The following is a 15612-nucleotide window of genomic DNA, read 5'->3' as shown; positions in this document are numbered from 1 at the left end:
CGGGTGTTGTGATTGTTTTCTCTGATTTTTTCCCCAATTTTTTTTTCTCGATTTCCAACCCAAGTTTTCCCCAAGTTGTTTTGAGACCTCCCTCAAAAAAAAAAAAAAAAAAAAAGTGTGTGTGTGTGTGTGGGGGGGGGGGGGGAAGGGGGCTGCAGCCCCAAACGGCGATCCTCACCCCCTCCCCATCATTCTGTGGCTTGTATTTGGGAAGATTTTCTCTTTAAACGACTCAATAATTGGTATACAGCACTTTCCCATTGGTTTCTTCCTGTCCAGAGGTATACAAAACGACAACAAGGAGTTAGGAAAATTATTTGACAAAGTTTTGAAACCAATACTCTTCATTGTGACACGACATTTTGTTCCTGCGACAATTGCTCCGGTTTTATTTTCTACAGGGTTTTGATAGGGTGGTATGGTGTACGATGTGAGGATTATAATAGGATTAGGGTTTATAGGGTTAGGAATATCTGTGGGTGGAATTTATGCTTGGCTCAACGTGCAAATATTTCATCGGAGCAATTGTTGGAGCAAATGTCATGGAACCATTCTTCACACACACGAGAATCACCATATTGGCAAGGGCCTTTGCATATGATACAATCAGATACAATCTAGGCCCTATATCAAAGAAGGGATGGATAGGTGCTGTGTATATTCCGACCTTCAGTGATCTTATGAATTTGAATTTTGTCTTTGTTTGTTTGTCTGTTTTTGATTGTTTGTTTGCTTGTTTGTTCGTTTGTTTACCTTTACAGATTGTGCTTCGAAGTCTTGGCATAAAATGCCCAGACTGCTAGCTGACGGGGACTATCACCAAGTCATCCATCGCTTTATCAGAAGCATTTGTTGGTTTTGTTTTACTGTGTGAGTGTGTGTGGGGGAGGGGTGGTGAAGTTGTCAGGGTAACACTTGCTTCAGAACCTTGTAGATGTAGATGCCGTAGCTCTCCTTCCTCTTGAAACTATTGAAACTGAACTGAACTGAAACACTCTTATTGCCACCTCCCCCTTTCTTGTTTGCTTTTTCGCTTTTCCAGAAACCCAAATGTGTGTGTGTGTGTGTGTGTGTGTGTGTGTGTGTGTGTGTGCGTGTGTGTGTGTGTGTGCAGGTGTGCAGGTGTGGGAGGGGGTAGGCCAGGGTGGGGTGGAAGATGATGTACAGCTCCAAGCCCCCCCCCCCCCCCCCCGGCCCCTGTGTTGGTGGTACCGGTAGCTGATATCATGGAGTTATCATGGATAACTCCATGGCGAATTCACGTGAATCAACAGACATTGCATTTTCTAAGGATTGACCTTCATTTCCTTTATGAATCTGCTGCACAGTGGTTCTCCAGTTCAGTGGCGTATCTAGGGAAAACGGCGCCCGGGGCAAGCGGGAAAATTGCGCCCCTAATTTCTAAAAAAGTGTTCAACCCCAACCCCATCCAGGTCCACATGATATGCTTTTTCAAGCACCTAAGAGGGGTCTTTTGAGGTGATTTAAATGAAAAAAATTTTGATAAATTTTGGCGAGCGAGCGTAGCGAGCGAGCCGAAAATTTTTGTATTTCAGCTTACAAAACATGGAATTCATGTCATTTTTTTCTTATTAAATCTTAAAATTTTAATCTAGATATAGTGATGGCCTTATAGATAACGATTTATACCAACAAACTAAGGACTTGAAAAAATACTCTAAATTAGTATAATCACATGCGCGAGTGAGCCGAAATTTGTATATTTCTGCGTCATCATCACGTTTTGTTCTTATCTTTCTTTCTTTTTTTGATAAATTTTGGCGAGCGAGCGCAGCGAGCGAGCCGAAAACTTGTATTTCAGCTTACAAAACATGGAATTCTTGTCGTTTTTGCTTATTAAATCTTACAATTCTAATCAAGATAATAGTGACGGCTTTAGAGATAACGATTTATACCAACAAACTAAAGGACTTGAAAAAATACTCTATATGCGCGAGTGAGCCGAAATTTGTATACGATGTATTTCTGCGTCATCATCACGTTTCGTTCTTATCTTTTTTTTTGATAAATTTTGGCGAGCGGGCCGAAAATTTTTGTATTTCAGCTTACAAAACATGAAATTCTTGTCTTTTTTGGCTTATTAAATCTTACAGTTCTAATCAAGATATAGTGACGGCATTATAGATAGCGATTCATACCAACAAACTGAGGACTTGAAAAATACTCTAAATGAGTATGCGCGAGTGATGAGCCGAAATTTGTATATTTCTGTGTCATCATCACGTTTCGTTCTTATCTTCTTTCTTTTTTTTTTTTTTGGTTAATTTTTGGCGAGCGAGCGCAGCGAGCGAGTCGAAAATTTTTGCATTATAGCTTACAAAACATGGAATTCTTGTCTTTTTTGCTTATTAAATCTTACAATTCTAATCAAGATATAGTGGCGGCCTTATAGATAACGATTCATACTAACAAACTGAAGACTTGAAAAATACTCTAAATTAGTATGCGCGAGTGATGATCCGAAATTTGTATATTTCTGCGTCATCATCACGTTTTGTTCTCATCTTTCTTTTTTGTTAATTCTTGTGTGAACACAATAAACATTGTTATTTGTCCGCGTCATCATCATGTTTTGTTTTTATCTTGTTTGATTTGGTTTTCTGCGCCTCCCCCCCTCCCCCCCCCCCCCCCCCCCGGGTCCGGGCGAGTTTTTTTTTTTTTTTTTTTCCTTCTCCTTCTTCTTCTTCTTCTTTTTTCTTTCTTCTTTTTTTTCTCTTCGTTTTTTTCGTTTTTTTTGCGCCCCCAAGGAGTGGCGCCCGGGGCACGTGCCCCCCTTGCCCCCCCCCTAGATACGCCACTGCTCCAGTTATAGTTTGAGGATTCTCGTCAATTCTCAGAATCAAGATCCACAGTCAACTGCAGCCTGGTCCCTGGATTGTCTCTGTCAAATCAATAAAATATATAAAGGAAAAAAAAAAAAAACTTCTCATAAAAATGGATGAATAGTGATAGCGCCATCACTCGTCTCCTTTTAGGGACTGTTATCAACATCACTTCAAGATCCTCGCATCGCTGGCTGAATCGTATTGATCAGCTGATCCGCTTCCAAAAATAGCAACTGATGTCGTATGGTTAAAAGGCCCCTTCGATGCCCATGTAAGGTGTGAGAAACCGGTCAAGGTACAGATGTCGGCGTCATCACTGAATGCTGAAAAGGCAGGCATTGTGTGTTGCGAGTGAATGAATTTGCATTCCAATGTATATTGATATCAAGGCAGGGTCATATTTTATTCACTTCCGGATTCGCTATGCATGTACACTTTACGAGCTTAATACGAGTGAACGATCGCCGTTCATGTCATCTTCATGATTATAGTTTTTATGGAGCTGTAAAAAAGTTTACCGCACCACGCATGCAGAACCGGGCGGTATACCGGGTGAGTAGTGAGTGTTTATCATTGTAGAGCTGTGAATTGTATTTACTAGATCTAGGCTAGTAGAATTAATTATATGTTAACTGTCATACGAGGAGTAAGTAAATTCTAAATCGGTACAGTACGGTCAGCATGGTCAGTAGCACTCTAAACAGGTCATGGCTGATATCCATCTGCAAGGACAAGGTGAATGTGGTGGTATGATGAAATAGTGTAATCAAGCGTGATAGTAGAAATTAGAACAAGTTGTAAGGCCAAGGCAAGGCCAGGGTCCAGGGAATAGGAACAGATCTAACACAACAGTTAGCTGTCTACAACTCTGCTAGATCAAATTCAAAGATGCATCTCAATGAACATTCAGAACTAGATAATAGATTGTTAATTTGTAATAGTAATACATTACATAATTATATGAATGGCAGTATGCTGTGCTGTGCTTTTTTGTCGTTGTTATTGAAAAAAAAAAGAAAGATATCGAGAGTTTAACATTAGACTTGTGTATGATTATGAGAAGTGCAACTGTAGAGGAATTGGACCACTTGCTCCAGAAAATAACATTAATTTGTTTTCTATTTGCAATTATGCCAAATTTTGAAGCCATCCAATTTTTTCTAGAATCAATATAAATATGCCAACAACACAAAGACAAAGTATCAAAGCTCTTGTCAGAATTTCCATGTACATGTGTCATGTGCTCAAAGGCTGTCTATCAATGTGTGTAAAATGCCAAAGAATTATGTCTGCCCAAAAAGTTTGGTTGCAAAGTTTGCATGGTCCGTTCATATGGCTATGTTGAAAACAAAGTTTGTGTGTTAAAAGTATTAATCTAGATGCACCACTGTACACCATGCCGCATGACTAGTAGAGAGGGCCTTTATTATACATAACTTGGCCCATCATGTGTACGTGCATCAGACCGATCATGAGTCAGAAATGTTGTTTAGACAAAGAGAAGAAGATTTCTTGTTATCCAAATCAGCTCATTGCTTATTTAGTAAATTCTTGTGTATTTTTTAAACATTTCGCACATTGATATTTACAATATACAGTACCTAATATTTGAACTTTAATTAATAATATATTCAGGGTGAGTTGTGTAGTACTATTTAAAGTGGCGTATGTGTTGACTTGTCACAAATCTTTTTGAGTGATTGTATAAATTCAGCCGGGTGAAAATTGAAATCTTTTATTTTATGGATAATAGAATTTAAATGCAGTGTGACACCATAGCTCCATTGCTTTTCATGTGAAGTGTAAGTGCCTAACGCTGCACAATAAAAAAAGAAAAGGAATAGGTTGAAAAAATATGTCATGCATGCTGCAAGAATATTCTGATTCATGAAGTTGTAAATGCGTGTCTCTATCAAGTGTTAAATTTTATGTTAATGTCCTTATCTTTAAAAGATTTTCTCCTTTTGTATTATTCTAAAATGAACAAAGTTTAAATGTAATACCACATTTTTCACCTGCTCATAAATTGCAACCAGAGTCAATCAGTTATTTACAATTCAGCATTTACATTTGATTTACCAGGGAAGATGTTGTAATTATCATACATAGGATGCAAAGTTACCATGTTATTATATTGAGGATGTTAACTCCAGAAATATATGATTTGGCAATGTTCTCTTGCGATTGTGAAGAATGGTGAAGACAATTCACCCTTGCCATTTTTATGGCTTTGTCTGCGCAAATACTGCCAATCAAATTACAGTAATTTGTAATGCAATTACATTACAATGTATGTATGTGTTTCAATAATTTATGCATTGATTTGCTCTTGGTATGCAGGAAAGACAAACATGGCTGATCCACTAGTGGTGGAAGATCTATGGCAGTCCTTGCCAGACCATATTGTGGTAAAAATATTTGCCTGTCTGGGTCTGAAGGATCGCTATCAAGCGGGACTCACATGCAAGTCCTGGTACGAGAATTTCCACACACCAATCTTGTGGAGGACATTTGACTTCAAGTTTTTGGCTGAGGAGGACTCTTCTCAGCTGAAATGCATCGAGCTGTATGGCCAGCAGCTGAGAAACGTTTCAGTCATTCTCAAACAAACGGAGGAAGCCAATCGGAGAAATGCGTGTGAGGTCATCGATCAACTTGCGGAATGCACGGAGAGGAGACTAGAAGAGATATCCATCCAATTTACCACAGACAATCCCCTCTTCTTCAAGGGAGGCGAGTTTCTGAACAGTCTGGCCCTGCTCTTTGGGCCCCCTGCTCCCAATGTCAAGGTGCACAGTCACCTACGGAAGGTAGACCTGAGCAGAATGGCCGTTTCAATCACTGACATCCTTCTGTCATTACTTGCAAACAACCAGCCCACGCTGGAACACCTCAACATACAGAATGTCTCCCTTACATGCCACATATCCGACACTAAACTTCTCGAACTCGTCCAGAAGTGCAAGAAGCTGCGTGAGCTCAGCACCTTCTACAAATCCGTATCCGACGACGTCTTCAAGGCATTTGCGGACGAGGGCCACGCACCCCTGGAGTATCTCTCTCTGGCCTGTCGTCGTGAGGAAAAGTACCACAAACCTCTGTCTGCGGATGCGTGGGACATTCTTAGTGCCTCATCGCCAAAACTTCGTGTGAGTTTGAAATTTGACCACACCATAGAGCGACATCAAATCAGTCACATCTTGCAACCACAGATCCCCGTGACTGAGCTGAGCATGCGCACCATGTCTGAACTCCACCATGAAGTTGGCATCGTGGCTGCATTCTACTGCCGCACGCTAGAAAACTTTGTGATCGTGACCAAAGGTTCGGACTTGCTCAAGCGGCAGCTCATCAACCTTGTGTCCCAAGCACCCCGTCTGAAGGTCCTCCACTGCTACTGTGGGCTGGACGAGGACACCATTGCGCAGGTCAAGGCCTTGTGTCCCTCGCTGGTGGACTACACGCTGAAAACGGCAGATGACTTCCATGAGATGCAGAGGGTGTTTATCGGCAGGGCTGCAAGAAACACAGTCATGTCGGGTCGATAACTTGCTTCGTATGTTGCAAAATAAAGAAGGCCCACCCATACTGGTATTATAGGCAAGATTGTGGATATTTAGTGTGTGAGTCACAAGGTATCTCAAGAGCATGCTTCCTCAACCATACATTTGTAGTGATTTTTTTATTGCATTTATCTTTGGTAATTCAGAGTGTATTATGTTTACTTATAAATATGCATGTGGCTTTTTCAATACTGCTTGAATTCTGGAGAGCAGCCCTTGCAATCATCATTAACCCTTTCACTTCATAGAGAGGATTTGACCTTATTTTAAATTTTATCCTCTATATGCCTTGTATTAGCAGACTATGGCATTCTTGTGTGGTTACATTTCAGAAGACAATCACTAGAATTAGTAAGAAAGATATTATTTTCATGCACCTTATTTGTGCAATAACCGTATGGTCCATTCTTTTAAAAAAGTGGGCTGTAATATGGGATTAATTTGTATTTGTCCCAATTATCAAGGCATTACTATGAGTTTTGTATATAATTTCAAAGTTTGTATCATTACTACATCAACTATTGAAGAAGAGATTCCAGGCGTCATCCCAAAAGGGTTCCATGATGCTCATTCACCCTTGCAACTAAAGACAATGGGATTGTGATTCAAACCTAATACGTGTCATACAAACATGCCCCAAAAATTTCACTGAAAGTGGAGAGTGAACTCATGGTTAAACATGGATGTGTCATGTGCTCGTCTCTTTCCCCATGCTTTCATAAGAGTTCAAATGCACCTCAAATCTTGGATTAAGGTCAGTTGTTTTCACAGGAGTGTTTGTTCACTGACCTTGAGCTTGACTCCCTGCTTGTGATACATCACTCTGCTCAAGCTCAATTTACCTACATGTAGAGCATGCGCATGTTGTTGTAATATATCATGGAAATATTGGTGTTAAGATCCCACTTTGTTCACACACACTCAAAATTTATGCATTTCATGTAGTTGAACCATGGTGCACATCCAATCAATGATTGCTATTCAATTTCTTATGTCAATTGAACTTCATGTTTATATTACAATGTAATGTTTGAATCATAATCTGAAATTGACATTTTGTTGTATGCATGAATGGATGTGCGCATGTTTTTCTTTTGAACTTGAAAGTGCGTTTATTTCTATTGCATGCCATAGTGAATGAAAAGGCATGCGTATTCTTTGCACCATTTTCTGTGAGTGTGATATCTTTGTGTGATAAGTGCAAGCTATTTAATTTGTATTATGACGTCACACAGCTTCCCTCCTCTACCCTTCCCCCCCCCCCCACAAAAAAAAAAAAAAAAAAAAAAAAATGGAAAAAAAATCTGGTAAAACACACCATAGGTTCCTTCCCAAGTTATTGTAGACAACTTTTGCCAACTATGCAGTTTAGTTGCAGTAATCTTTCAATCTGAGTGCCTTATAATATTTAATATTTTTCACTCCCTTATTTAATTTGTGACAGCTTGAGTTCTTTTCAGTATTCAATGATATCATTTCCAAGTATAACTAGTTTTTAATCACTCATCATTTTTACTCACCATGCAACAAACCTGCGAAAGTATCAAAAAACTCGTAATGGTAATTCACAACTTCTTTATTAGTGCTGCACCTTTTTTCTTCGGGATCCTTTGACTAGTAGTACTGGTGAGATGTACAATTTGTACAATGGAAATGAACGGTGTACATGTCATGTTACTTGATAAGAAATTCTTTTGTCCCAACAGACACAGGAAATTTCTTTATTGACATGCAGGATGGTTGAGTTCAACTTCAGCTCCTTCAATCCCCCAGTGGGATGCTTATATAATGTTCCAACAGTGGCGGATCCAGAGGGGGGCGCACGCCCCCCCCCCCTTTATTTTTCGTTAAAAACAAAAGAAATAGAAAAGAAAAAAAAATGAAATGAAACCCGGAAGTGGCACCAGAAATAATTAGTCACGACCCCCTTTACAGAATTCCTGGATCCGCCCCTGTCAAGTGTAATGATTGTGCAGTTATCTGGAACAAAAACAGGAGATTCCTCTTGAAGGTTTGGAGAGGGTCTGTTACACACACACAAAATCTACACTGCCAGTGATGTGTGCAAAAACATATCAACACAAGGTCCCTTGAACAGTCCCTATAGATACATAATGCACTTGCATTACAAAGTGTGAAAATGTCAGAAATCAATTGCCACCTTATGTTATGGTATGAAGTATAGCCAGTGAGAAATGCTTGTGATATTTGTGCATTGACTTGCTTGATTAAAAGGAACTGAGTTAAAACTTTTCTATTGTAGTGTACGTGGTATATTGTCTTTCAGAAATTTGGTATACAGCATCATAATGCAATGCCAAATAAAATGATACATGATCACTGTCAATTTGGGTCAAAATATTTGAATTTATGTGCTTTGATTGTCTTTGCACAGTTTTATTTATTTGGATTGTAGAAATCAAAAGATCATTGTGCACTGTAACAGAGTGCGATCAGAAAGGAAGCCAAGATGTCAGAATGCGTGACATATTGGCTATATGTGCAATGATGAATACCTTTGTTCACCTCCACTTCTTCTATTAAAATACATTTCTCCACAGAGCTCTCCGTATCTTGAAATTTCAAGATTGGCATGCTGCATTTATAGAAAAAGTTATTGTAACATATTTATATGAATTCATGTGTCCAAAGCGTGCATTTCAGGAGAAGCAATTGCCAAGCCTTTTTCAGCTGGAGCCGGATCTCCTTAAGAACCACAGTAGCTTTAAGGTTCTAAGAGCTCTCTAATGCAATCTTAACCATAGTGAAGTAGTGGTAATACAAAAAAAAAAAAAAAGAGCAAATGTGGCCATGCTGATTTTTTTTGTTTTTTTTTGTTTTTTGCATTTTGTCACTTTTCAACTTGGCACTTAGAATCTCTGGCTCCTTTGAAGATGTTGTTGAATTGCAAATCTGTAGAGGCATGTGATTTACTTCAAAGTTTCTTTTTGGGCAAGGCACTTAAAATCTTGGGTGCTTTTCAGGATACTGTGCAAGCACTGTTCGCATATTGCTCTGACATGCTAAAAACTCTGATGGTTCACCCTGCTCCCTACATAGCGAACATTTACCGATTACAGGGCGTCATTTATTTCATTTATTTATTTTTTTCTTGAAGACGACACTTGTCAGACCTTGATTGTACATGACAAGATACAATGCTGGTAGAAGAGTGTATCGTGTAAAACATTTTGTACAGTGAAGGATTTGAATTTACTGTATCTAGGACAAATATTTTTCCCTAAGATATGCTGCAGCTAATAGTATTACAAGTGCTAATGGTTGATGCACAGTATCACTGTTATATCACTCTGTGCTTAACTGATCTTCCAGGGTGAAGTAAAAAAAGCATTGCAAAAGTTTGTTAAGCTCAGAATCTAAGAAGGCTGCGGCTTTAGATCTGCAGCTGCATTGCACACTTCAGCATTTGAGAGTCTTACCATGTATGTGACTGGTGCTTGATTGATAACACCTGTGAAGAATTGATTGTGAACAAGGTAAATCAAATAAACTGCTCTTTCATGACTGGATGGTATGAAATTGAGTTGCTCATGAGCCTTGCCAGTATTTAAAGCTCCATGGAATATTCTTCAAAGATCTCAGTACTATCAAAGATAGTCTATATAATGTAGTCATGAAGCTTTGCACCAGCAAATCTGTGATTGTGTAAAAATCAGAGTTAGTTTTATTTTAGTACCATTATTCATGTATTTATGCCTTTGTGCCATTTGTAGTATGGTATTTTCTGAAAGACACAGCAATAATTAGTGAAAATTATGCCATAATGCAGGGCTCCACACTAACTTTTATTTTCGGTGGCCCAAAGGCAAACATCCGACCTTTTTTGGTGGCCCGATCAGGCCACCAGATTCTTAATTTCTGAAACTTTGGTGGCCCGACGTGCGTTTTTGGTGGCCGTGGGCCACCGGGCCACCGTTAGTGTCGAGCTCTGCATAATGTCATATTGAGGCTCTACATTAAAGGACGAGTTCACCTTCATAAACATAAGGATTGAGAGAATGCAGCAATATTAGTAGAACACATCAGTGAAAGTTTGAGGAAAATTAGACAATCGATAAAAAAGTTATGAATTTGTAAAATTTTTGTGCTGGAACTGCTGGATGAGGAGACTACTACAGCTTGTGATGTCATATGCATACAACAGTATAAAGAAAATGTAAAGAAAATTCAACATATTTTCACTTTTTTGGCATAATAAAAGAGCACTTGACTTGCCTCTTTCTAAAGGCAGGGGGAATCATGTTACCCAAAACATATGTCAGTAATGAGTCAAGGGAATGTGTACTTTTTTTCAAAAGATGACATTTTGTGAAATTCTCTTTATATTTTCCTTATATTGTTGTACTCATATGACATCATACGCTGCAGTAGTCTTCTCATTTAGTGGTGGCTGCTCAACAACTTCAAAATTCATAATTTTGAACGGATTGTCTGATTTTCCTCAAACTTTCAATGATGTGTTCTACTGATATTGCTACATTCTCTCAATCCTTTTGTTTATGAAGGTGAACTTGTCCTTTAAGCAGTACATCTTTGCAGCTTCTTACCTTACTGATCATGTCTGTTGAGGCAGCTCGTATAGTACAGTAGTGACTATTTTTTTTTTCTCTAACATTTGATCTAAACTTTCAATGATAGTGCAAAATGTATTTTTTATGCTCTAATTAGTAGTGCAATGTCAGTAATTTTTATGAGAATAATGAGATCTATGAAGGAATCTATGAAGGAATACATTTCAGTCTATGCAAGAAAAAAAAAAATATAGCCAGATATTTGGCTAGGATAGATGGTCTTGTCGATTGTGATTTTTGTTTTTCCATAGACACTACACAAGTTGCATCACCAACCTACATCGTTATTTCCCCCAAAGTTTCAGCAAATATGATGTAATATGTGGATAGCCACTTATGGCTGTACATGTACATCTTTTTATATTTTTTGGTATGAACACAGTTCACAAATTGATGATATGTTCTTCTGTGATTTTTCTTTTTCACAATTCATTTGTTGACAGTCTTGTAATTTATAACAAAAAGGCATGTTATTATTTGTCCTGAATATCATTATTCATATCATTAAAAGGCCATGCATGTTTAAAGAGAAAATAACTATATGAAATCGGCTTTTGTTAATGGTTAAAGTGAAACATTTCGAAAGACAAGCTTTTGTCAGTCACTGTGTTTATAATTGAACCATACAATGGAAAACAAAGTTTTGCAATGATAAAGATGTTTGTTTGTTGTTGTTGTTTTTTTTTTTTTGTCAGAGTAAGTACCTTTATATAGAAACCTTCAGAGTTTGTTAGCATTTTAGTAGTCTTGTGTGAAATATTTTGTGACATTAGCATTTTATACGGATTGTTTTTAAAAAAAGATTTATATCAATAGATATATAGAGAGCTCTACTTTTGTGTATTGATAGGATAGTTTATGGTTGATTAAGTTTAAAGGGATGGTACAATATTGGTGGAGATGAGAATTGGGCTTTTAACTTTTTGCGAGATATCAAGAAAACACTTATGATGTAGTACAGAACATACCATTTTAAGAGGAATTCAAAGTTTATTTGATGAAAATCGGGTTTGGAATGCCTGAAACATCCAAAAACATAGTAAAACAAGGTGATCGTAATAAAGTGTGGGTCCCACACCTTATTAGAATCGCTCTGTTTTGGATATCTCAGCCATTTCAAAACCAATTTTCATCAAATAAATGTTGAGCTCCTTATAGATTTACATGCTCTTTCATATTTCATAAGAGGTTTCTCATTATCTCACCAAAAAATGTTAGAAACCTGAAATTAGGTCTCAACCCAAACTATACGATCCCTTTAATGTATCTTCTATGTTTGTTCAATGCATTATATGCCAAAAATTTCTCTTGCAATGTCATTTCTATTCATCTGCTTCCTGCCATTTGGCATGGAGATGATTAATACCTGGATTCAATTTACTTCCAAAGCCCAGTGTAATGAAAGACCCATATTTTGAAAGAAGTGCAAAATGCAACAAAATTACCATGACAGCAACATGTTTAGCTCATTGGATAGATTGCAGGACATTTGATTTATAGTCATTAGTAAAAATCATTAAAAAAAAAAAATTAAAGGATCATGGCCTGTGTGATTGTTATAACCCAAGGTAGTATTATGACTGCTTTTTTGCACAAGAGAGTTGTGATATTTTGATTACGACTGATAAGAATGTGCAATTTGGGTTGGTATGAGAGTAGATGTTCAACTCTACCTTTTCATTAAAAAGCAGTTGAAAATTTGTTGAATTGGGCATTTCCCATTATATAAAAATGAGTCATGTTAATTTGCAGAGCCTCAAGCGATGCAGCAAACTCATGAACTGAAGAATTGGTGTTACTACTCGTCGCTGGGGTGATAAGACCTCGTATCTACAAAATGTCAGATGTTCAGGAGAGCCAAAAAACATGGTGGCCAAAGCACTGTGGCGAATGGGATAGCCTTTCCTTTGAAATGCCGTGGTGGCTTCATTTTTGGATTAAGACAGTTGGGATTTGGACAGGACATCACTTAACCCATTATTTGACCATTAATCCAAAAAACTCATTTTCACCAAAATTGCAGATACAAGGTCTTATCACCCCAGCGACGAAATACATGTATGTTACATTATTTGATGCAAGCACAGAGCAGAAAAAAAAGAAAGCTAGGTTCATACCAATGTAGGTATGACATGCAGAAAGTGTAAAAAACCTCAAGTTTAAACACATTGTTTGCATTGTGCGAGTGATATTGAAGTGGTGTATCTTGCCACTATCATATGATGTACCATTGTGGCATCCCATACTTACGCAAAACTGAGTTGAAGGGATCACATCCTTTTGGAGGAATGCAGGCCAGTCTGGAATATGCTGAATTGATGAACTGCTCTGTTTCTAACCAGATGTCTATCATGGTAACACTTTGTTATTGCAAAGGTTTGTAAATCCACAAATGAAATACAGTTTGTTATTCCTAAGGGTTATTTTAATTAAAAAACAAAATGAGGTTCGTAACTTCAAAGGTTTGTTAGTACACACTTTTGAATTAATTTTTGGCATCATGAATCTTCAGAATAATACCACAGCTGTTTGTATCAACAAACCCTACTTCATTATCGGATCAACAAACCCATGGAATAACAGATATCACTCACACATGATTTCATCTATATTTTTTCTCTTGTTTTCTTCTTTTTGTAAGATTTTAATCATTTCTACAAATGGACAAACCGGTGGACAAATCAACCAAGATGAAGGTTGCAAAATATGAAAGAATAAAACTATTGCATTTTCTTTATGCTTGTGCTCAATTACCACAGTGTGTCAGAATTGCAAACTGTGTTTTTCAAATGCTGTCAGATGATAAGCAATAATCACAAACAGAAAGATCTAGATCCACTGCCTTATAGAATGTTATTTATAAGACAATCAAATAAAATTCAACTATATGTTGTGATTTAATCTCTGACAATTTGGATGTCCCTATATGTTGATTGTCATTGTTTTCTTTGGAGATACTTGAGGTTGTATGTGTATGTACTGTGTTTGTGTGCTGGAATATTAAAGGGGCATAGTCCCGGTAGTGTAGATGGCGCTGTTGATGATACTGCCGATCATCGTTAGCATTGATACGAAGATTACCAAAGCGTAGGTCTCTATAGGAAACTACGCATTTGACTAAAACACCGGGACCATGCACCTTTAAGTGGATGAAAGATAATGGAGGAGGGAACTTGTGTAATGTTATCATTTGATAATTATAATACCTGAAATGACATTGTTAAAGAAACTAAAATCACAGATGAAGTGACTTCTAGAAAATGGAAATTTCAACTTCTTTAAAGGAGGATTCTTGACCAGAAATAACTTGATTTAAATAAAAGATAACAATTTAAAAGCATGGCAATGAAAATTGTAATGTAATGGTAAAGGTTTGCTAATTTTTGCAAAACAGTTCTCAAACATTTGATATGAATATGCAAACGAGTGAACTGATGATTTCATCACCTTACAGTTTTCTTTTGATCTTGAACTAATGATTTTTTTTTTTTCAGCTGTAAAAGTACTAAGCATGATATGCTATTCCTCTCTGAATAACTTCACAGTAATGATCAGTAAGATATATTAGGATTTGAGAGTGAGGCAGGATTGTGTTATGATCAACAACAAATGGGTAATGTCAAGATTTGTATTCTAACTATGTGGCAAGTTGCGAGATGACATCAACTCACTCATTTGCATATTTTATGTTCACAAGTTTTTTTGTTTTTTTTTGTGAATACACATTTGTGTCAGTGAAACTTCACACAATTTAAACTTCCATAATGTTTATCCCTGACTTTAATCACATTTACACTTCTGTGCTTATAAAATGTTACTCTTCTTTTGAGACTAACTTTTACAGGTTGCTTGTCAGCAATTATCCTTGAAGTCCTGAGATGAAGGCAAAGGACTGAACTCCCCACTACATTCTGTACTGTAAAAGCTGTCATCTTCGCGAGGGTTTAGTTTTTGTGAAGTTCGTTAATCACTGTTGGGCGAATTTAACAACACATGAAAATATTGCCACCTGATCTTGATCACATAAAGTGTTGGAGTGAATGGATAGGCATTCGCACATTTATGAGGGCCTCGGTGTCAAATCGCTTAAAAAAAAAAAAAAAAAAAAAAAACGACGTCTGTGACCGCCTCATTTGCAAAATTATTTGTACATGAAAATAGCAGCTTTTACAGCATATCATTTCAGATCTTATGAAACAAACATCATCTGTTGTATCATACAATTCAGTCAAAATATTCTCAAGGATGTAATCTTTCAACTTCCAAAAACTTTTGTGTAAATGCAATCTGACAAGTTTATTTTCAAGCTTTTTTTTTTATCACATTTCCAAATACATTGTACAGTGCACTCCCATTATATGGAACACGGTTATAATGAAATTCCAGTTACAACAAAGTAAAAATTTAGGTCACAAGATTATCAATTCTATGTATTTTTATTGTTTATCTATTCAGTTGCAGCAAAATTTTGATATAACGAAAGAAAACTGCTGGTACCGAGGACTTTGTTATAAAGGGAGTCCGCTGTACTGTATGTCACAAAATAACATTTGTAAATTTAACATGTACAAAATGTACATGCATACATACAGAAAAAAAAAAATGATAAAT

The 15612-nt window shown here is 37.1% G+C and overlaps 1 protein-coding gene across 1 annotated transcript; it reads left to right on the top strand.

Moving 5' to 3' along the window:
- Positions 1 to 3349: 3349 nt before the first annotated feature.
- LOC140233458 (F-box/LRR-repeat protein 8-like) lies at positions 3350 to 6394 on the top strand. The gene is made up of 2 exons (XM_072313575.1): positions 3350 to 3398; positions 5187 to 6394. Exon 2 carries the CDS (start codon positions 5198 to 5200, stop codon positions 6392 to 6394), a length of 1197 nt encoding a protein of 398 aa, XP_072169676.1. The 5' UTR covers positions 3350 to 3398; positions 5187 to 5197.
- The last annotated feature ends 9218 nt before the right edge of the window (positions 6395 to 15612 follow it).

Source organism: Diadema setosum, chromosome 9 (genome assembly GCF_964275005.1).
Source record: "Diadema setosum chromosome 9, eeDiaSeto1, whole genome shotgun sequence".
Classification (NCBI taxonomy): domain Eukaryota; kingdom Metazoa; phylum Echinodermata; class Echinoidea; order Diadematoida; family Diadematidae; genus Diadema; species Diadema setosum.
Note: the sequence above shows the minus strand (reverse complement) of the source record. Positions and strands in the feature narration are given on the sequence as shown.